Below are 22,777 nucleotides of genomic sequence, written 5' to 3' on the forward strand. Positions count from 1 at the left end.
GAATAATTATTTCAATCATGCATAGTGATAGTTGGCATAACTCAAATCTAATAAACTCATAGGAATTGGGGAGCTGAACGAGAAAACCTGAGTAGCTGATCAGCAGATTTCCGAGATTCATATACATCGAAATACGTAAGTTGTAATGATTCAAATATAACCGCTCATTGTACACGGCACGATCGGATTGGGTTAGACCCAGGGAGTGGGGCACCTGGCCGCAAATTTAAGGAGAAAATTAGGTGGCTTGGTCTACGTCTCTCCAGGAGGAAGGAGGTGTGGAGGTGTTGCTCTCTGAAAAGAAATCGTAATCGATCCAAAATCGACCAATTAAAAATAATAAAGTAAATCTAAACTACGAGGACATACCTTTCAAATTAAAAATTAAATTCTCCAAAAGCTAAGTCCAAATTTAAAAAGAGATGATATAGAACGAAGAAATAATAAAAGTGCTATAAAAAAATATAGTGCCTTGACGAAAAACGGTTATTGACAATTATTTATAATCTCAATAATATCCACCAGTTTTAACCATATACACTGTTTTAAACAATATACACCTGGAATGAATGAATGAATTTTAAACCTAATGACGGCTCATGTGTGGATATATTTATAAATAAATTAAAATTTTCACTCTACTATTCATAGTTTATAAAAGATTTTTAATATTGATTTCGCATAATTTTTAATTTTCAAATAATCTTATAAAGTCAAGGAAGAACTAAATCACGCAGCAAATCGGAATCAACTCTCAACTTCCTCTTAGAATGTAATAATTGGATAAAATAAAGTTCAGGAATATTTTTATTGATGGGCCATTGATGTTTCCAAATGAGATTTCACATATGTATTTTCCATCTCAAAATATAGACTGTGTGTAAATTGTAAGTTATTTGAAGTTAATCAATTTCATATTCTTGTGGCTTCCTGGTACTTCGTGTTTAGCCGTCGATCTCATGTAAAAAACCAACAATTTGTACTAGTTGGGCATTGTATATGTTGAGGCTTTTAATTCGTTGGTAAGGCATGATAAAGTGTCACAAAATAGCTCTTTTCATTTCCTCGATATCATCCAAGTGGTTCACAATTCCTGTTTGGTAATAATTTTTCAATGTGTTGATCTTCGTCACAGTCAGTGCTCCAGTACCCTTGCCACCTTTCTTTTCTTGAAACAGCTTAGGAAGTGCAGTTTCCAGCCTCTTAGCGACATGATTGATGCATTTTTCCTTTTCAAATGGAGTGTCTTCATAAGGTCCCATCTCCTTTACGCTTAAGCGTAACCTAGTTCTCGCATCTCCATCGGACTTGCTTATAAAATATAATGCTTATACAAGTAAAGAATACAGTCACGTAATGTCTGAATAGTAGCGGTACTACACTAGTGCCCAAGTCTGCGATCAAAACAATTCTGCTTCTTTTAACAAGCTCGCCCGCTTCTTGCCTCATGCATTTACGTTACATACAACACAAGTGCCAGTCCTCTCTTAAAAATATGATGTGACGATCGAATCTCGTCTGATTGGTCGGTGTGTCGTATGTAAGTTTGACAGCGGGCACGCCATTATGCTTTCAAGGAATATAGCGGTATTTAGTCATCGTCGTCGTGCCTTACTGCATGTGGTGTCAGTTTGACAGTTGGCACGGTGTTATGCTTATCCATCTGTATAACCCAAAATTGAAAATAATAATGAGAGTTTATCATCATATCATAAAAAGTTGAAGGAAGCTCACAAGTTGTGTGATAGAATGAACGTGAGTGCTGCAGCACCGATAGACTGTCAGACGCGCGCTTTAGCGTGTGTGCAGCACCTAGTACATTATAAATCTCATTTAATTTTTGTCAATGGGTCTCGACCAAACTTTTTCCGCAGCCATCACCTCATGAGGCCTCATGCACCAGTGAAGTTCTTGTTGCACTCTTTGCTAGATTTATGTCTCTCTAGCCAGAGAGCATAACGAGGTGAATCTTCGCCAAACTCGATACAAGCCGTCATACACATTTAGCAATACTTCGATAGAATTTCAAAACGAAGTACAAGTCCTGTTACGACGTCCAACGCGATTCCAATTTCGTACATAGACGGGTGACCTCGCTCTGGCATGTACCATCAAAGACGACGCTGATGTCTGTCACGGGCTGATCTTGTAGCTCTTGATGTATTGCGATATGTGTAGAGCGATATTTTCTCTCGCCTCGCCTAAGTCTTGTGCCTCAAGCTTATGAGCTTCCTGTGACAGAAATTACAGATATTATTAGTAGGTTCAGGCGATCATAACGGAGATATCTGCGGCGATGCACAACATTTCCAGAGCTCCGTATCCCGATCCAACCAAACTGATTTCCTCACCTATATCTTGGATCACAGCAGAAGGTGAGCTTGAACTTTTATTATTTTTGACTCGTGGACTTGAATAAGATTCAACAAGCACAAATCCACAATCACTGCAATTTAGTAATAAGTTCCATTACGCACTTGCACGAACGCCTTTTACTTTTTACAATTGATACACTTCACGGTTTTCATTATACTTTGAAAACACGAAGAAGTAATCAACATAAAATCACCTGCTACAACAAGTGCTCGACAGGTGCATTTTAAGCGTGATTAGGCAAGGCAAGGCAAGGCAACCACTAGGCCCTGCTCGTGGCTCTGCTACTGCTGCCTGTTTTTCGATCAGGATCCTCCGAGCATCTCTCGCATGCTACTGCCAGGCCTTACTTCTTCCTTTTAGCTGTCACCAACGTCAAATAATTGTATATATTTTGTTCCAAACTGCACAAATTTGCTTGTGAAGGCACACGTCGATTTCATTCTCAATGATGGAATTTTGTAGTATTCTTAAACAAGATAATCACCATTTCACACCATCATTCAAAAAATATGCGTTAAAAAATTTGTTACTGCTACAGAGGGGAACTCGAAAAGGTGCATCACTCCTTCGATTTACAGGAGACTTTGCATTATAAAAGAGCTATAAAAATAAGTAAACAAGTATTTTAACTTATACGTAAACGCTCGACTATTTCCGAGAAAAGGACGGTCGAACGTTTCGACGTGCTTCAGCACACTGCTCGCTCTGAGCGTTTTTGAGTAACCCGGTAGCGCAGTCGCTATAGGTACCTATGGAACCTTAATTTCATAGCTTGTGTTCATGTCCTATGTGATGGTTGTTTTTTCCTATTTTATACGCCCTCAGTCAAAGTACGTTTTTTATATGTCCTGCTGCAAGAATATACGCTTTATTGAGTATACAGAGAGTAATAATTTTTTTTTGGGTTAACGCTTTGTGTACATATAGATAAGGGTTCAAAGATAACTTTTCTGTGAAAAACCAAAGCTCGATTTTTTTGGAAATTGTACTCTCAAATGTCAGTATCCCCTGCCCTTAAATAACGCGAGTCGAACAGATTTAGTAAGGAATTCTAAATTAATGTAAAGCCGCATCGCAGGGATAATTTGATACATCTAAGAAATATAAAAACAAAGTAGAAAACTGGGCGATGAATTTAAAATCACTGATTCAATCTACCCAGTGCTATAGAAGACGAAATGGATGGCATGACTCAAATTCCACGTACCAGCAAGAAAGATGGCGTACTTACAGTACGGTCTCACCTCTTTGGTATCCTTATCTGTGCTGAGACAAGCATGTAGAACTCTTGTCTTCGTATTTCTAGTGCTTCTGTGTGCCTCGAAGAAGCTCCGCGGATCCGTCAGAACCAGAACTCCTCTCCAGTTCATATTTGACTCCAACCACGTCGTAGTTGAAATAGCTCCCACCTAAATATGAAGGTTATGAATGGATCAGTTAGTTGGCCGACGAATGTAGAAACGTCCTATCATTAGGATCGTATTTTAACAGGAAAATACATGTACCGATCTACGAACATTTTGGAACCTTTGCAGATTTTAGGGTAAGAATTTCGATTCGCTAAGATTTTGATATGATATAGTGTATGCTCAGGTATGGAAATCTTTTTATTCGTAGATGTTCAATCTGCACTGCGTATAACGAACCCGTTGATCACATTTTTTAGAGGCATCCATTAATTATATGAGCTCAAAGTAGGGGGGAAGGGTCCAGAAAAATCTCACCAAATCTCATTTAAAGGAAGAGGCGGGGGGTATGAAAATCTCACGTCAACATTTTAATTCAGAAAATATACACTATAATAACAGATAACATTTTGTATTACAAAATCAATCCCAGACACAGAAGATATTAAATATTAGGTATATAGTGGTATGAAGCAAAGAACATGAGCATATCAAATAAATTTAATTATTTAAAAATAACAGTATTAATCTCATGTAAGGGGGAGGGAACGTCCCGTCACATCATACCAAAATTCGCCAAGAGAGAAGTGGGGTTGGTCCAAAATAAAAATAAAAAAATCTCACGTAGGTAATGGACACCACCTTTTAGAATTAAGCGTTTGCTTAAAATTATTAGCACTTCCTGCGTCGTAAAAATGTATCCTAATGTGTTTTTCGTGTAAAAAAGTTTAATCTTTACAAATCTGAAATCTCTCTTAAGGTAGATCCTTCCATCTCTGTTTGATCCCTATTTGTCTTAATATTTCTTATTAGGGATTTTAAGGGTCTTTTTTGCATTTTAATAACGACAGTTGAAGTACAATCACACATGTGTTTTTACTACTCGCATGGTAGTCAGAACCATCGACAGGGAATGTGCGTCGTGTTCCTTATCTAAGCAATGCACAGAATATGGCCGCCGTTGTGCGAGCAGGATAGAGCATCGTTAGTGCCAATCGCTGTCTCTTTCTAAGACAGCTATTGATCAAATATCTCATGGACATAGCTCAAACAAGGACACGAACAGACGCGTTCTGCTACTTGTCTCTTTCTACTCGATAGACATTATTTTTGGCCTGCTCTTGCAGTCCATTTTCTAAGTCGGTGGTCAGAACTGAGATTCGCGAGCACTCGTACAAGTTCGTGAATACTCAAATACCTCAAATCCTCTTTTTTAGATTTCAAAGTGAAAGTCCAAAATGAGATGTTTTTTTCTTTTTCCAAAAAATAGAACAGTTTAAAAGTATAGTCTGAAGTTTTCTGAATTGGATGGAAATGGAATCATAACTGAATTGGTTCAAATACTTACGAGATCTAAGACTTGTGTGAATTTTTTTTATGAATAACTAAATTGTTTCAATTTTTCCGTGCGAAAATGAAAGCATGCCAGAGCATACCCTAACATTTTTAAGGTGAAATAAAAACGCTTTCAAAACTTAATCAGTATAAATATTCCACCATTATGGGGCTGAATTTCTCGAGTGTACCAGCCCCAAAAAACAAAGTTATCCGATAGCGCTGACAAGTGGGCTTATTGTAATCCTATTGGATAGTAGTTCACACACTAAAAATTAATTGATTTCATCAAATATTGACTGAGGTAGAGGGAATACAATTTATGGACTTTTGTGGCTATGCCTTATTCTCAAACGCTCGTAACTTTTTTCCTGATGCAAAATACAAAATTTCACCTGAAATGTTTTCGATAGGGTTCTTCTCCAATTTTTAGTACATCATAACTATTTGGACAGAAAAAGGTTTTTTGACGTCTACATTTGGAAACTAAAAATTAACTTCATTTTGCTTCAAAGTTCGATACTTTTTTGTATAATTTCAAAAGAGAGGTGAGCTTTTTTCTTAAAGGGTCGCCCATTTTCAGAGAGGAAAATTCATTAGAGTTCGAACAATTGACCGACCAGGAATCAGATGCTCCGACGGAGTAGAAGCGGCGCGGCCCTCAATCAATGCGCGCACGCTGGTAAGCTTCCTGAAACATCCTTGTTCAGTGACTGAGAATAATATGTGTTCGGGCCATTGTGATCTCCTAGCTAACCGCGCTCGCTCAACTTGCGTCAGCGGGGGATGCCAAATCTCGTCTGGACAAGGAGCCGAGCGCGCAATGTGCATTTTGAATTAGTTTATCACGGTCGTCCATCGAACGACGATCGTCGGTGGTGCTCAGCCGAAAGGGCCCTGGATCCCTTCACATACGGCTCTGCTGAGTAAAACCATACGCATTCGATGGTCAATGGCCGAGGTGAGCGGCCGTAAGGTTCTAGAATCTCTGACCCTTGACGATACGCCCTTTACCAAGAAGGACAGCTACAGCTGACGATCCCTCGGTAAAGGGCATTACAAACATTCAATCGAAAATAATACCCAATTCAAACGAAATTTAATACGAGCAACACACGTAAAACGCGCGAGATCGCAGTGGCACGAGCTAGCGAGCTCTATACATTCTTACATATGCAAATACACAATTGTCAAATCGTCGTGGGTTTTTATGCCGCAAGGCTTTTCCCACAAGAGCCAATAAACATAGAAAATCCGATGGCTCATATGCGGGACGTTTTTATTATTTTTAATTCAAAAAAATTCTTACCCTTCATCCCTCATATCCCAAAAAAATATATATACAAAACTACGAGGCAACTTCGCAACGAAGGAGCTTCGACAATACAATCCTCATAATTTCTCATCTCGAATAATATTACACGCTGTTATCAGAACGGTCATATGTTTTATTCACAGTAAAGTAAAGTCAGTAAAGTCTCGTAGTGGCATCTCAAAACCTAGTTAATGACACAGGGCTATTTTCGAATATCACAAGATAATAATAAATTATCTGTGAGCCCATTTCCAGGTAACAAAAATATTTTTATTCCACGGATGGTGCAGGACAATACTTCAAGACCAAAAGTACCTTTTCTAATCTCAGGGTTCACACATAAAAAGACAAGCGGCACGTTCTAGCTTGTAATGTTCTCCGAAACATCTTGTACTGACTCTCCAAGCTTTATTTCAGAGATAAACTGAAATTTTCTTTAGTAGCAAAGACAGTCAAGCTACAACAACTGACAAGAAACATCCGCGAAGTGTCCGCTTCTGATTTTGATGAAACTTGGTAGAAATGTTAAGTATGCTAAAATAAAAGATGCTGTTTAGTAACCTTACAGTTGTATGTTTCCTTCTATTATGATTGAACTAATAAATTTCTGTATGTGTGGATTTACGCTGTCGAATTCGCTTCCGCCTTCAATGAGTGAATGATAACCTAAGATTATAATTCGGCAAGGGAGCAGATAACACGGCTCTACAAAAAAATGTTGTTCTTCGTCCTAAAGTTTATTTTATGATTTTTTGGTTAATTATGAACAAAAGCAAAAAGAAAATAACTTTTTCTGGTATGAAGTTTGCTTTTGTAATAGTAATAGTAAGAATGCTTATTCACACAGAATTTTGTGTTGGAAAACAAAATGTAAAATTTGAGTCGATTGTTGAAGCGGAAAAAGTGTTAATGCCGCCTTTGCACATTAAGTTGGGGTTGATGAAACAATTTGTGAAAAAGCTGGATCAAACGTCGGAAGCTTTTGAATATTTGAGAAAATTTTTTCCGAAGTTATCAGAAGCGAAGGTTGAAGCTGGGGTTTCTGTTGGTCCGCAAATCAGACAGATTTTCGCCGATGAAAAATTTCCAACGTTGCTGAATCATACTCAAAAAGCGAGCTGGAACAGTTTCAAAGTAGTCGTTTCTAGATTTTTGGGAAATAACAAAGCTCAAAACTACAAAAAGCTACTTGAGGATATGCTAAAAAATTTTAAGGCCATGGGTTGCAGGATGTCATTAAAAGTACATATGCTGCATGCTCATTTAGATAAATTTAAAAACAACATGGGAGCGTATTCAGAAGAGCAAGGAGAACGTTTTCATCAGGACATTTTCAGCTTCGAACAACGTTATCGAGGCCAATACAATGAAAACATGATGGGAGACTATATTTGGGGTTTATCAAGAGAAATTACTCACGAACATAAAAGAAAAAGTAAAAGCGTGCACTTTTGAATTATTTTCTACTTTTTTGTAACTTATTTTGATAGTAAAACTTAATAAAAATAATAAAAATGTTTATTCAAATGGTTGCATCTTTAATTGATAATTAAAACCACAGATTTTGAAAAATATCGTTCAATGGGTCTCCTAAATACAAAAGCAAACTTTTTCATGCGATATATTTTTTTTACGTCTAATTACGAACTAAAGAATCGAAATTTAATACTTTGAAGTCTAGGTAAAATTTTGTGTTGACCCGTGAAATCTGTCAAGTCGCTATTCCCAGAATTGTGACGCCACCGAAGGACGGCTGGACGCTCGATGATACGACCAACCACTTCTTATAAAAGCGCCACCGCGGAGCGACGCTTACTGCTAGTTTGACTACCGCCGAGTTGACATCAGCTTTGAGTTTCGCAAGACCGCATATCTTAGTTAAATCACAGGTTGACAATGAGTACCCTCCTTTACTTTACCGCACCGAGTTCGTGCGTTGTTTGTTCAGGCACCTAGTTCGTGCAACCTTCTTGAGAGCATTTAATTCATGCACTGTACTTGATTGCACCTAGTTCGTGCAATCTTGTCCGCAGCGCCTAGTTCGCGCTATATTCTCTAGACAACTCGTTCGTTTACAATCATGAAACGCATTATGTGTACTATTTCCTTAAAGTCTGGATATTGTCTACTCACCTTTGAAAATTAACCAACTTGTGCCTACATTTCTGGACTAGCTCCTCAATCAACAACGAACTAATACTGTTTCTTTACTTTTCAGATTCTTCCAATACAGAACTACTCACGCTACGTTATAACACCACGCCTACTCTTCCAATTTGCATCAATTTTCTTATCTTACTTCAGTTATTATAATTCTCTTTACAATATATCTTTTCTTCCCGCAGACTCAGTTTGGTCCTTTAACCGATTCATTTGAGCCAAACGTTTATATCAAACAGATGCATATTTTTTCATATCGGCTGAAATTAATTTCAAGGAGGTGAACTATCCCCCTGAAATGCTATTTTTTACAATTTCTAATATATTGCATAATAGGGCCTAATGTACAGATTGTAGGGAAACTTGATTTCTAGATGTTTCTGACGGTGCTTTTTTTTTAGGCCCTATATTGCATAATAGGGCATAATGTACAGATTGTAGGGAAACTTAATTTCTAGATGTTTCTGATGGTGCTTTTTCCAAATCTGAAGTCCAAATTTGAAAGTTCAAAATGGCAGATTCAGCATAGCCGACGTCAATAACGAAAAATCCATCGATTTTTACCGAAAGTCGGTGGAAGATATTTTCGAGGTCACTGATCATGGATCTGACCATGAAAATTCGAAATTCGAAGCGACGAATTCAAAACGGCGTTAGAAAATCATCACAATACCCGCCATCTCTACGAAAATTGGTATCCATATTTACTTCAATAAAACTTGAATATTACAACGCATACATTTGAAAATTCTTTGAAACAACAACAATTTATTACAACAGGTTGTTGTTAGAAATGTGCAAGATAGTTGTACATCCCAATGCTGTCCATCTAAGACAAGATATCGAACATCTCAGCGCTATTTACACGCCTGTGATACATCAACCATAACTTCTAATTATCGACTGTACTTGCTCTTGACCTCATCTTCTTATGATATTTTCGTATCTATTTAACCCGTTGTCTCATAGTCTATGCGTCTTACTACTTGCTGATTTCGTTCTCTTTCCGTTTGCACGCTGGAGGATCTACAAGTTCAAAAATCAATCTCCGTTGAAAATTTCGGTTGTGTGTTTAAATTAATTTATTGACTGAGATGAATGCGTGGGGTTTCGTATCCCTCTTTTTTTTCAAATTAACATTAGTTTTTTAGTCTAATTTAATTTTAATTATTGTTTTCATCATGTTGTTCATCAAATTTGAAAAATTCCAGGTTATTACTAGGTAATTTCTTTTCAGTTATATCGGCACAGGTTGTCTTTGTTTGTCTCATAATTGTCTATACAAGATTAATTTCAAGCAATTCACTCGTGTTACCTATTATTCTTTTGTCGTGACAGATGGTTCTGTAAATATATAATCGTTCTGAGGAGGGCCCCCACCCGAGCCGAAATGTAAAGAATCTTTTAGTTGTCATTACTGACCTTCATTTCCAAGAAAAATATTTACTTCAAAATTATCGAGGACAAGAAACTATTATTCACATTCAAATAAAGTAGGAACTTTACATGTGTTGCGATATGAAGTTCGTAAGATTACAGACGAGGTTTAAAAATTCCCGGCCCTCCAAGCGCGCTTGCGATGCTTAGGCGGGAAAGTAGTATCAGTTGATCATGATGGCGATGGGGGCTGAAGGCGCATGTCGCGAGCCCGCCCCTCCCTTTCGAAATTATCGATTCCAAGTGGGACGGATCATGGAATAAATCGACCTCTTTCGCTCCGGGGACACCAGCCGAACGACATCTGTGACTTCGCAAGATCTCGTCTCTCTCCGCCTAGTCCAAGGGAACGTGACCAGATTCAACGAACATCGTCGGGATCGGTGGTTTGGCCAGCGACCATTGTCGACGAAATATATATCTAACCAACAGACATCATCACCCCAGAGATACCGAAAGAGCCAACGGGGAATCATCTAACCAACAACACTAGATGAGTAAAAGGAGCCATTTTGTAAGACCACGAAATCCAATGCAATGTTGTGAAAGGGTGCGGGGTGAATGAGAGGGTCTATAAAGGGAGTAAAATATTTAGACGAAATGTAATTCTTCTTTCGGAAGACCAGATGGTTCTGTATTTTGTTATTTAGTTATTCTTCAGTGTTTCAGAGCGAAATAATGTGAGAAATAAAATAATAACTCGAGGGTTTTGACTAATGATATCCGCATCTCGTTGGGGTCATTCATTGAAATATACACGTATATATATATATACATATGTATAGTGAGAATATTAAATAGTAATCATTAAACGAAGATTTCTTACATTTGGCGCCCAACTAATAGGCTCGATATAAAATTAAAGTGTAAACAAAATCGGTCGTTGTCGGTAGTGTATGGCAAAGGAAGATAGGACATATATGACACAGTCCGGTCGAAAATCGAAACAAACATTTTTGAATTATAGATTAGACGAGAGATCGAAGAATATCCTACAAAAAAAAAAAACATGCCGATAATACCAGAGGAGAGAGAGAACGACACAACCCGGCGTAGGGAGATGGAAGATGAACGAGCGGATTTGGATCGACAACGGCGCGAGCTTGAGAAGCTACGCAATGAGCTTAGCGCCCGAGAGACCGCACAACAACAAAGGTCTGCTAATCAAGGTCAACGTTCAACGAGTGCTGAGGAAATAACGGCAATTATAAGTAATGTACAAAACTTTCAGGTTGATCTTAAAATTCCGAAATTTCACGATCAGGTCGATAGAAATCCGGTAGAGTTCTTGGAGGAGGTGGACAGATTTTTTAAAATAAAAAATATATCAAATGAAAGAAAAATAGTGGTGATAGAGCAGTCGCTGGAGGGAAGAGCGAGTTTATGGTTCGAGACTAAAGCAGATGAGATTGATTACGAGCAATTTAAAAGAATCTTTTTGGAAGAGTTTTATTCTGTCCCTATACGAGTTCAATTGAAAAATAAATGGAACGATCGACGATATTACGCACTAAATGAATCCTTATAGACCTATTATTATCGTCAAGTCAAAGAAGCGCGATTTTTTATACCTCAAATCATGGAATATGAAGTATACTATAACATAACATAGCAATATCCACTCTGGGTCAGAGAGAATTTAGTCATGGTTGATTGTAGCGATGGGGCCGCGATAGGTCAAATTCTCGGGAGCCTCGACGCTATTCAGAAAGAGAGAGAAAAATCTCGCGAAAATAAATCGTATTACAATAACGGAGATAATCGTCATCAAAATCAATCGGTGAAACAAATCAATATACGCGGTTCGGGTTATCAAAAAAAATATTACGAAGGGGGGAGAGCTCAACGGGAAAGATACGACAATCACACAGGATATGGTAACTCACGTGCGAATTACCAGCGAAATAATAATAACAATCCAAACTCGTTTAAAGTACTTGACACGAGGGTTCCGCCTCCATGGATCTCGAAGTACACAAACGCTCCAATCGCGAATACGTATCCAGAATCGAGTAATAATTTAAACTAAAATGCGAGACACTGTACAGTGGTCCGCCTGTGCGTCGGCAAGACTTTGATTTCGTAGATGATTTGTCGCGAGAAATACAAGGAAATGAGGACTGCGAAAATGAGATAGAGGCGCAATCCCTTGTAAGGTGTCTTCATTTAATAGTGGAAACTTTTGAAGTTTTTAATAATTCAATTTTTTAGTTATTTTCACGATTTTTTCATGGGAGCTCTATGGGACTTGAAGACTCAAATCAAACGGCATTCCCCTTCGTTGACCTTGTATTTTTAAGAAAAAAATAGTTTTTTACTCCAAAGCAAGATCCAGTTTAATTAGGACCCTTTTCATGAACTACTATTCTAGCAAAATTTCGTATAAATTTGAAACGCTGCCAAGTCAAGAATTTTCCAAGTAGACGGCCAATCGACCGCTAAAATTTTTCGTCTAGGTATACTTTATCACTACCTACACGAATTATTATTAATTACCACGTTCCTTTTTATATACGGCCTCGCAAAATTAACTGATTTCTGAAAAATCGCTGTGTTCAGATAGCTGTAACTTTTTTCTATCAACTCGAAATCGCTTGAAATCTTCAGGGAATATACTTCATTCTATCCCCAAACAACGCTGAAAATTTCCAGCTAGGAGTCGAAGTTGTTAACGAGCTGTGAATTTTCAAAATGTTCAAAATTTCCACATATATTTTTCAGTCAATTTTATAGCTTATTCGTCTGGACTACTTCGCGACTCGTCTTTATCACGGTCACCTTTGCTGGTGCTTCTTCGCGTTGGGCAATTCCGCGCAAATAGTATATTATGTGCCTAGGGCGTAAATGACGGTTTTACACCTGAGTGCTGATCGCCGCGCGCGAGGGCCGGCAAAGCTGGCCCGAGGGCTGCGCCGATCACACGAGGGGGTAAATCGTACGCCTGTGGCGCATACGATATTTTTTACAACAGTGTGCGGAAAATTCGGTCAAATATTAGTAATGTAGTCCCCGTGTCCAAAGATCTTGGAAAAGCCGACCTTTGACAGACCACTTTGCTGCGCGGTGGGGTCTAGGGGCGAAGCCCCCGCCGGAGGGTCGAGGGGGGCGAAGTCCCTCTCAACGTAAAATATTTCATTGTTGAAGATATAAATTTGATGAACTGGTGAATTCGAAAAATTAACGACGGAGTCAGGAATCGAACCTGGTATCTAGAGATGCTTGACCGGAGCCTTACTCCACTAGACCACCTAGCCGCCCTGACTCTATTGTCGTTAATTCTTCTCATCACCAGTTTAGTTCAAATTTTTCTATCTAAACTTTCTATTCACACATACAAATTTGAACTAACTGGTGATGAGAGGAATTAACGACATCAGAGTCAGGGCGGCTAGGTGGTCTAGTGGAGTAAGGCTCCGGTCAAGCATCTCTAGATACCATGTTCGATTCCTGGCTCCGTCGTTAATTTTTCGAATTCACCAATTCATCAAATTTATATCTTCAACAATGAATTGTCTCGTAACTAATGATAATGCATATCCGCATTTCAATTATTAGACGGTCTTTGACCGTCTTACGTGCTTCCCATCAGAAGCGTAAGATTCCAACATGTAAACATTCCTTACATACATTCTTACATCGGGTGCTTAAGAGACGAAAACTTTCTATTCACGTAAAATATTTCAGTTCAAATTTTTTAGTTCAAAAAACGTAATTCATTTTTTATTCTGAACATTTATCACATCGATACATTATGGAATCTTATCAGAATATCGTTTTCAGAACTTTTGTTTATAAATCGGATGGTTTAAAAAATCATTAAATTTATGTTTAATAATCTTTTGTCGATTAACAATCAAATTATAAAAATTATAAAAATTAACAAATCCATGTCAAATAATCTTTTGACAATTAACAATCAAAGTATAAAAATTATGAAAATTAACAAATTTATTTGACTTATAGTCGAACATAATTACATAACCGTTGAAACATAATTCGATGCTTGTATTAACCTTTTATTTGGACCGTTTTTTTGGTAACTGTTATAACGGTAGTTTGTTTTTTTGATTTTTTCTTGGAACTTTCATCAGAGTCTTCATCAATCGCATCTGTTAGTTGTTTTCCAATTTTTCTTTTGTTATTCACGGAATTTTCGATGTACCCTTCGGCTACTTGCGTGGATTTCCATCCACCATGTCTTTTCAACGTCGTGATGTCAGCTCCCGAATCTACGAGCAGAGTGGCCGAAGAACGCCTAAAACTGTATCCTGTATACAATTCAGGATTTTCTAACTCTAACCATGTGGCAATTTTTTTCGGCATGCCACCGATTAAATTCTTCCTCATTGGTTGATTACAGCACTTGCCGTTGCGGTAACCGATGAAAAGTTTTGTTATTGGTGTATGTTTCGGTCTTTAGCATGTAGTCGGTCACGATCTTGTGGTAATTTACCTTCGAGCACGAAGGTTCTTGGTGAATGTGTTTTCGTATTGGGTATTGTCGCAACGAGATAGACGTCGTGTAGTTTAATATTATCCATAGTCAAACCATAAAGCTCTTGATCTGTGCATGCCCCATGTATGCCAAGAATAAGAGTAGCCTACGGATAACGTAAATATTCATTCACCGTAATTGAATGTTTTCTTTTCTTTTCTTTTTTACACGAAAATTTGAAAACTTACCTTTGTAGCCAAAAATTATTTGTCAGAAGCTTCTTCTAGAAATGTTTTTATTTCAGCTGGTGAAAAAACTTTGGCTTTTTTGCAATTTTTTCAAGTAAGCTTGCAACTTATTGTAGCTGCTGATGTCTATGGTATGTTCAATGTTCAAAATTGTTTTCAACATTGAATATTTCGACCATAGAGTCGAAGATACAAAGTTTTGTGAAAGTCCGTGAAAGTATGCCAAAAACACTTTTTCATCGAAAGAGTTTGTTTTGTTATTTTTCATCCACTTTCGAAAATCATCGTAACACACACGGTAAATAATCTTCGATTTATCTGGAAGCAATTGGCTCACCGCATCTTCAGCTGCTGCCAAAATACCGTCCGGAATAGAGTCACTATCACTCATTTTATACTAACGATTATATGGAAAGATTGGGCACGTGTTGTATCGTGGATAATCAAAGCGGGACTGATTATATGGTTACGCATGGAAGCGGGTGACACACGCACTCATGGGCATATTAATGGTAGAGTCGGTAAGGTAGGATTTGAAGTGTCCAATCGATTATGAACTTAATTTTCAAATGCAGGCGTAAGAAATTACAGTTATTATTTTACGCCCGAATTTTAGGGCCCTCTAATTTTCTTTCCTCTGTATCATTAGGATGTTTGAACGTAAAAAAACGAATTTTATATTTTACGCCCGCAAGGTGTAAAATTGATTTTTACGCACAGTGTTGAAAAAAGTAGTATTTTACACCCCGAATATCGAGGTGTAAAATTGAATTTCACGCACACTGTTGCAAAAATGTTCTTTCTCCTGCCAACAGTAACACTCGATGTCTTTCTTCTTCTTCTCACGACCATTTTTCTTGACGCCTTTGTTTCTGAAGTCTCCCTTCCTCTGTGAGCTACCGGCCTTTTCGCCGCTGATCCTCATCACCGCCAATGCCATCGCGCTGTCACTCTCCGCGTTCAAACGTATCTCCTCGTTAATAATAGATGTTCTCGCAGATTGTTCAGCGTTTGTCTCGTAGGGTCCACGTTGTCCCACGCAATCTGTAGCGTACTGAATTTCGACGTCAATGCCGCCAAAATCTTCGCCATTATGATAACGTCCGATACGTTCTCGCCAAGATCCGTCAGTTGCCTCGCCATATTCTGCACTTTCGTTATATGCTGCGAAACGGTATCGCCTACGCTCATTGAGTACTGGTGAAATTTCTGCGTCAACAGGAGCCGATTTGTCGTCGAATTTTGCTCATGGATGGCCGACAATTTCGTCCATATCTCCCTCGCCGTTTCGCAAACCAGAGGACCCTCGAGTTGATCAACCTCAAGCGAAGATGATATAATAACCATCGCCTTTGCATTGTCCTTGATCGATTGCTTTCTCGCGTTTTCTTCCGCCTGCGTGTAACTCGGCTTTACACGTACTCCTAATACCACATCATCGATGCCATACGCCACTAGAAGTGCCTTGAATTGGAATTTCCACGCGAAAAAATTCCTTCCATCAAACTTCGTTACAATTCTCACAGAAATATCGTCAGGCATTTTACAACTGTTCTTTGTAACTTCAAACTCGATCTCGACTTCGCGAACGTTTTGACAACATGGCCGACTATCACGGCTTGCGTCTCGCAGAAAACCGTCGCTCGACTCCCAACCTGTTACGATATAAAGTTGTAACCTTGATAACACGCGAGAGGAGACGTTCTATAAAGAAATGTTGCACACGTTATATAGATGCGTGAAACGCGAACAGAAAATAGAATTTATTTTATATAAATACGGAGTGACTAGACGATACACAGCGATGTATCGCGATAGACGTACACTCGAAGACTGACACCGAGGACAGCTGATCCGCTAATTCTCGTGACACACATACACACGGTCACGGAAGGGTACGCAAATCGCAACCTTCTTCCATGAGCGCTAGAGTTCATACCTCACACTAATGTCAAGCACAACAAATACACGCAACAACATGCAAATTGTTTTTTCCTAAATATTGTTGTTAAAATTTGCACATCGAAATTTTTCCGAATTCTCGCAACGGTGCACCGTTGAGTACAAAAATAAACACTTCTATTCTCATTACTTGTGGCGGTTATTCGTCTCTTTTACGAACAAAGAAATAAATGTGTTAATAGTAACAACTTTCAAAATATTAAAATTATTGTGTACTAAAAGACACAATTAATTAATGATGAAAACGATTTCTCGACCTCGGTAAATTGTTGCGTAAATATTATTTTTGAATATGAAGGGCATAACAAAAACAGTTTTTTTGTGTTAACGTTGCAGCCCGGATGGGGGCCCTCCTCAGAACAATTTATTTAAGAACATCCGTCACGAAGAGAAAAAAATTATGAAATACAATTAATTATCACAAAATTAATATGTAGAAGACTTATGTGATAAGCAAAGCTGATTGTGCTAATATTATTAAGAGAAATTACCTGATGATGACATGGCACTTTCAATTTTTGAAGAACAAGAAACAACAAGTAGTAGTAATAAATAAACGGTCGAATAATCGAAAAAACTAAAAATGTTCATTTTACAAAAACACAACTACTGCGATGCGAAACTCCCAAGCATTCATCTTGGTTGGTAAATTTGAATAAAATCACGCAAACGACAAATTCCGAGACTAGCTCACTTTTGAACATGTGAATCGTCTCGAATGTAATGAAAGGAGAACGACTTCAATCATTATCAGAGCAAGCACAGATTCAACGAGTTAAATAGATGTAAGAAAATGTTAGGAAGGTAAAATCAAGAGCAAGCTCAGTCGGTAATTAATAGTTATATTTGATATATCACAGAGGTGTAAACAGTTCTCAGATGTTCGATATCTTGTCATCGATTGACAGAATTGAGATGTGCAACAATATTGCACATTTCTAACAATAACCTTTTGTAAAACATTGGTTCGACATCTAAAATGCTGGCTGGAGAATAATTAAATGTGTGACCAAAATCGATAGCGTGTCTAGTCAGCGCTGTATAATTATCATCATGCTCATGTATATTACGTTTATGTTCAGTTATTCTCGTATGTAGTTGCCTACTTGTTTGACCTATGTAGGACATGTTGCATTGGTTGCAAGGAATTTTGTAGACTACACAAGAGCGCATATCCAAGGGTACTAGACCCTTTCCAGAGTCAAACATAGAGGATAAATCATTTGCATTTTTACCCAAAAACTGGATATTATATTTAGAGAAAATTCTGTTGAGAGACTTGAACAGGCCAGCAACATACGGGATAGAAACAAAGTTTTTTATATTAACTTATGCAACAGATACACCATTATTGTTGTTGGAACTGATCACAGACGAAATGGAATTGTATTTACTATGTATAAGTTTGCTAAGAAGCGGAGTTGGATAGTCGTTATTACGTAGTTCATGGTGAATCAAGGACAAATTTTTGTGATGAAATTCAATACTAGATAGTCTAATCGCTCTATCAACCAGACAATAAATCGTTCCAATCTTGTATGATCTGGGATGGTCAGAACGAAAATTTAGGTACCTTCGTGACCAAGTGACCTTATGGAACCAGTCAGTCTTGATAAGCTGGTTATCATTAATGATTAGAACATCCAAAAAACTAATCTGACGATGGCACTCTACTTCAGAAATTAATTGTAATCGCGGGTGGAAATGGTTAAAGACAGATAGCGTAAAGGGACCGCAGTGATTATGTCATCCACATATGAGAGATTCTCCGTCAACTCGGCCACTTTTTTTTCGACCATCTCAGATCTGCCCCATAATTGGTTATATCAAAGTACTACTAAAAGGTACTCTATGTGAATTTTTTCAGATTTTTTAATTCATTACTTGAGAAATTGCCGTTTTTTTTCATTGAATATATCTCGGAAACTTGAAATAACCGAAAAAAAATGATTCGACATAAAAGTTGTAGTTTTTTGTTAGCTTTCGAGAGGAATTTTTGAAAAAAGTTTTACTTTCCGGTTGTTACGGGGTAGATTGCGTAGGCTCCGATGAGCGGTAATCGGAGCTTACTTCACGCCCAGCCAAGGTGTTATTTGGCTATTGTAGGGTCCGTTCACGTCGACTATGCACTCGCGTGCTACTACTCCCAATGCAGGAAGTGAATGGGATAGAAAGGGATCGGTATTAAGGGAAGGTAAACGATTTAAAGTATATGATTGTTTATTAGTGGTCAATGCAACGGAGTCGGTCAAGGGAAAAAGGTATGGTCTTGGTTTAGAGGGATAGGTGTCTTGCTTGAGCGCTGGGATGGATCTGCCTGGTTTTGCGGGATGTAGCAGGCAAGCTAGCCGCGAGTTACAGGAGTACCTGCTAACTCGCGAACGATAAGAGTAGACTATAGAGCGTAAAGTAACTAAGAGCGTGGGAAAGGAATATGAAGTCTGGAGGACGTAACACGCCCCCCCTTGGGGAAGAACATTCGGTGAGGGTACGAAATAGGATGTTCGGAAGGAAGCGGAATGCCATGAAACGTAGTGACTCACTTACAGACTATTACAAAGAAAGGTCTTAAAATCTAGCGCCTAGATGTTAGTGCGCGTTTAAGTGGGTTGGTGTACATTTGAATAAAAAAAAATTTCCAAATGACATCTTACAAATGTGGTGGTACATATGATAGATATTGTATATATGATAGATATTGTGTATGTTATAAACGAAACTTATGCAACGTGCTGATGATTATATTATGGCTGCAGATTATTATGGGCAGAATAAGGCAATGAAAGAATATAATTGCTAATAGCGGAGGGCTTAGCGCCAGACTTCGAGTGATTCGGAGCTATCGTTAGGGCTTTGCTCGGGGAGCAATTTACGCGGCTTAGGTATGCCTAGTTCCGTCATTTCAATTACCGATTGGGTCCGGAGCAGCGACGAAGAGCGAGTAGGCAGGTCATCGGGAAATGGTATTATTTCTAGGTGCGGGTAGTGGATGGCATGGCGCGTGGGAATTTGGGGTTTTGTACGACGCGGGTGAGAGATATGTTTAAGGCTGGAAATAATTTGTTCTGGTGATAGAATTTTAGGCTGGACAATACCTTTTTGGGCGAAGGGGATAGCGTCTACTAAACTGGACAGGTCAAGTTCGTATTCGTTCAAGCGTCGGTCCAGGTCAATTAGTCGGTTAAGTGTGCCAATTTCAATTTATTGAAATGGACGATTTTAGTTTTTCGCGGGGTAATCCAAATTTCAGCGTTAATATTGTCAATTATACGTTTAATCGTATACACTCCTTTATAGTGGTCGTCGAATTTGGATCGGGTTTCATTCAGTAGATAGACCTTTTGACCTGCTTCGAAATTTTGGCTGTTGACATTACGGTCGTAATACGTCTTGGAACGATGCTTTGCTTGTTGTAGGTTGGACGCGGCGTGTTTTCGTATGCTGGATAGATTAGCGATTAAGTCTAGAAGGAAGGAATCGTAGGAACGAGTATACGCGCTGGCAGGGTTCGCATCTGTTGGGAGTCTGGCTTGGGGGCCAAAAATTAGTTGATGGGGGGTGAAGTTAGTACCTTCGTGCTTCGCGGTGTTATAACAAAAAATTGCAAAGCGGATGTAATCGTCCCAGTCTTTACCAGCATCCGTGTAGTGTTTGATGTGCTCAGTGAGAACAAGGTGACTGCGTTTTAGCGATCCGTTAGACTGTGGGCGGTAAGCTGTGGTTCGTATTTGCTTAATTTTGAAAAGTTTACAAAGTTGTTTGATGACTGTGCTCATAAAATTCTGTCCTTGGTCTGTAAGTATTGCTCGAGGAGCACCGTAACGTGTAATGTATTCTTTGGCGAATGCTGCGCCTATAGTTTTGGCGGTGGCATCAGGTAAAGGGATGGCGTGCATGAATTTTGTCAAATTGCATTGTATCGTCAAAAGATATTTGTTGTTCGATTTAGTAAGGGGTGAAGGACCAACAATATCTAATGCCACTTTGTCGAATGCATCGGCAGGCGTGTCCGTTATCATCATTGGCAATTTGGTTTTTACTCTGACCAATTTTTTTCTTTGGCAACTCTCGCAAGTTCTTATGGAATCTTGGATTTGTTCTTTCACACGGGGCCAAAAATACTTTTGTCTAATGCGGTTGTATATTTTAGTGACACCTTGATGACCGCCGATCAACGATTCGTGGCATTCTCTAATTATTTCTTTTTGTAAACATTCGTCTGGGATGACAGTCGTGTTTCGACAAAGGATGATTTGAATTTCTAAGTCTGCGAAAATATAGGATAGAAGTTTTCGGATAACGCGAGGATCGAGAGCGTCTAAATTGTCATCGGTTATCGGAAGGGCAAGAGACTTTAGGTTTGAATCGGCTAAAGCCGTTTTCAGTTTGGACAATAGCTTGAAGATATCGTATAGATTGCTTTTATCTGAGCCTTTTGTTTTCAATACTAGGGTGAAAATACGTCGACTATTGTGCTTAGATTCAATGATATCAAATTTTCGCGGACGAGGCCTCATTACTATTTTTGGGTCAACCATATTCTCGCCGGCAAGTTGGGCTGGTATACCCTTGATCCAAGCGCAGTCTGTCGATATGAAGTGCGCATAGTTGGTTTTCAGCATCAAAAGTCCATCATTGGTATCTTTGACATTGTCCGATACTGGTATGTCGTCCAAGTTGTCAATAAAATATGCGAAACCGTAAGGGTCATTAATTTGATCATCGTTAGTGTTGAGAGCACTGTCATGGTTATGGTCAGTAATTTCCATATGGGAGTCGAATTGTTGAGTGCACGTATAGTATTCAGCGTCCGTGAGCAAGTCGGAACTGTCGTCGTTATCAGAGGTGGGCGGGAGGGGCGAGGGGGGAGGGGAACAGGAGTGTAAGGAAGGGTTCGTCGGCCTGAAAGTGGCGGGGGGGGTATCTCCTAGCGAGACGCGGAGGCCCGACAGGTGGGGGCATGATGACGTCAGTGGGTGGGGGTGGAGGTGGAATCGGACGAGGTGCTGCAGGTTTAGTCGGACGTTCCGATTCCTTTCGCAGATGGCGGCGGGGGGGGGGGGGGGGGGGGTAATCCAGATGTGGAAGGGACAGGGTCAGGGAGGTTAGTATAAACGGGTGGGGGTGTAATGCAGGGGCGCGCGGTGGCAGGAAGCGGAGAGTCGAGGCGGCAAACGGTGATTCTTATTTTCGAATTTTTAAAAACATAATGGATCATTCTGCGTACCGCGCTCCATTCTAATTTGTCGCGTCCGCAACCTATCAATGGTATCGAGACGGATGTTACGCCATCTTCTTGCAAGGTTTTCCTAAAGTTAACCAAGGTGTCAAAAAAAACATGGGGCAAAGGTTTGTCACTGTATTTGGGCTTTGTAACTAGGTTATAGATTTTCCGGTTTCCATGTACCACAGAAATAACGTCAGTCACAGTCGGGTCGAATTCTCTAAGTTGTTCGCGATTTATGAATTTACGTTCTGTCAGTTCTGAAGCGATTCCTTTTGACATTTGGCAGTCAGCCGATATGCAATGAGCCAAGTCATCCTTTTGCTGTAATAGGTCAGCTTTTATTTCTTTGATACGTCTATTACGCATGAGAGAAAAAGTTTCGCTTTCTATGAGGAAATCGCTATAAGAAGGGCCCGGTAAATCGGTGGCTGGACAAAAGTCATCGGTTCCTGGTTCAGTTTCTGGGGTCTGTAAGTCATCCGAGCTAAGGGAAGAATCTGAAAAATAGCTCAGGTATGGTCTTTTATGAGGCCCAGGATTTGTTGAAGAATTTGTTTCGCGATGGCGTTTGGGTTGGCGATGTACTGGGATCAGTACCGGGGTAACGAGGGGGGGTTTGAGCAACGGAGTTTCTTCATCGCTGAACTCATCGTCGGAGAGATCAGAGGAATCAGAGGAATCAGAGGAGTATATCATCTTAAAGGGTTGTGAGATTTTAGGGTGTTTCAGCGGAGCTGAGTTGGTGGACTCGTCTGTGGTCTGTCGAGGGCGTCTGGGGTACTGATGAGTCTTTTTAGTGCGTTTTTTTGGTTTATCGCTAGAGGCTTCAGTCGTTGGACGGGGGCGTTTTGCATCTATAGGAAGAATTTAAGCGAT

General features: G+C 39.2%; 1 protein-coding gene and 1 long non-coding RNA gene across 4 annotated transcripts in view; one reads left to right on the forward strand and one right to left on the reverse strand.

Annotated features, from left to right (window-relative positions):
* LOC124294004 (protein Star-like) overlaps positions 1–22,777 on the reverse strand; it is a 113,137-nt gene that overhangs the window by 47,813 nt on the left and 42,547 nt on the right. For 2 of the 3 annotated variants that reach the window (XR_006903887.1, XM_046737336.1), the window contains one exon: positions 3,621–3,785. Coding sequence is in view for 2 of the 3 variants with exons in the window: in XM_046737336.1 (XP_046593292.1) it covers positions 3,621–3,785 (165 nt within the window). In the remaining variant the exon portion in view is untranslated. Of the gene's footprint in view, positions 1–680; positions 2,233–3,620; positions 3,786–22,777 lie in introns of those variants that run through there. The other variant, XM_046737341.1, reaches the window with a different exon arrangement.
* On the forward strand, positions 10,330–11,429 carry LOC124294006. Its single transcript, XR_006903893.1, has 3 exons — positions 10,330–10,543; positions 10,997–11,184; positions 11,261–11,429. It is a non-coding gene; the product is annotated as an uncharacterized LOC124294006 (long non-coding RNA).

Source organism: Neodiprion lecontei, chromosome 1, assembly GCF_021901455.1.
Source record: "Neodiprion lecontei isolate iyNeoLeco1 chromosome 1, iyNeoLeco1.1, whole genome shotgun sequence".
In the NCBI taxonomy this organism is placed as follows: domain Eukaryota; kingdom Metazoa; phylum Arthropoda; class Insecta; order Hymenoptera; family Diprionidae; genus Neodiprion; species Neodiprion lecontei.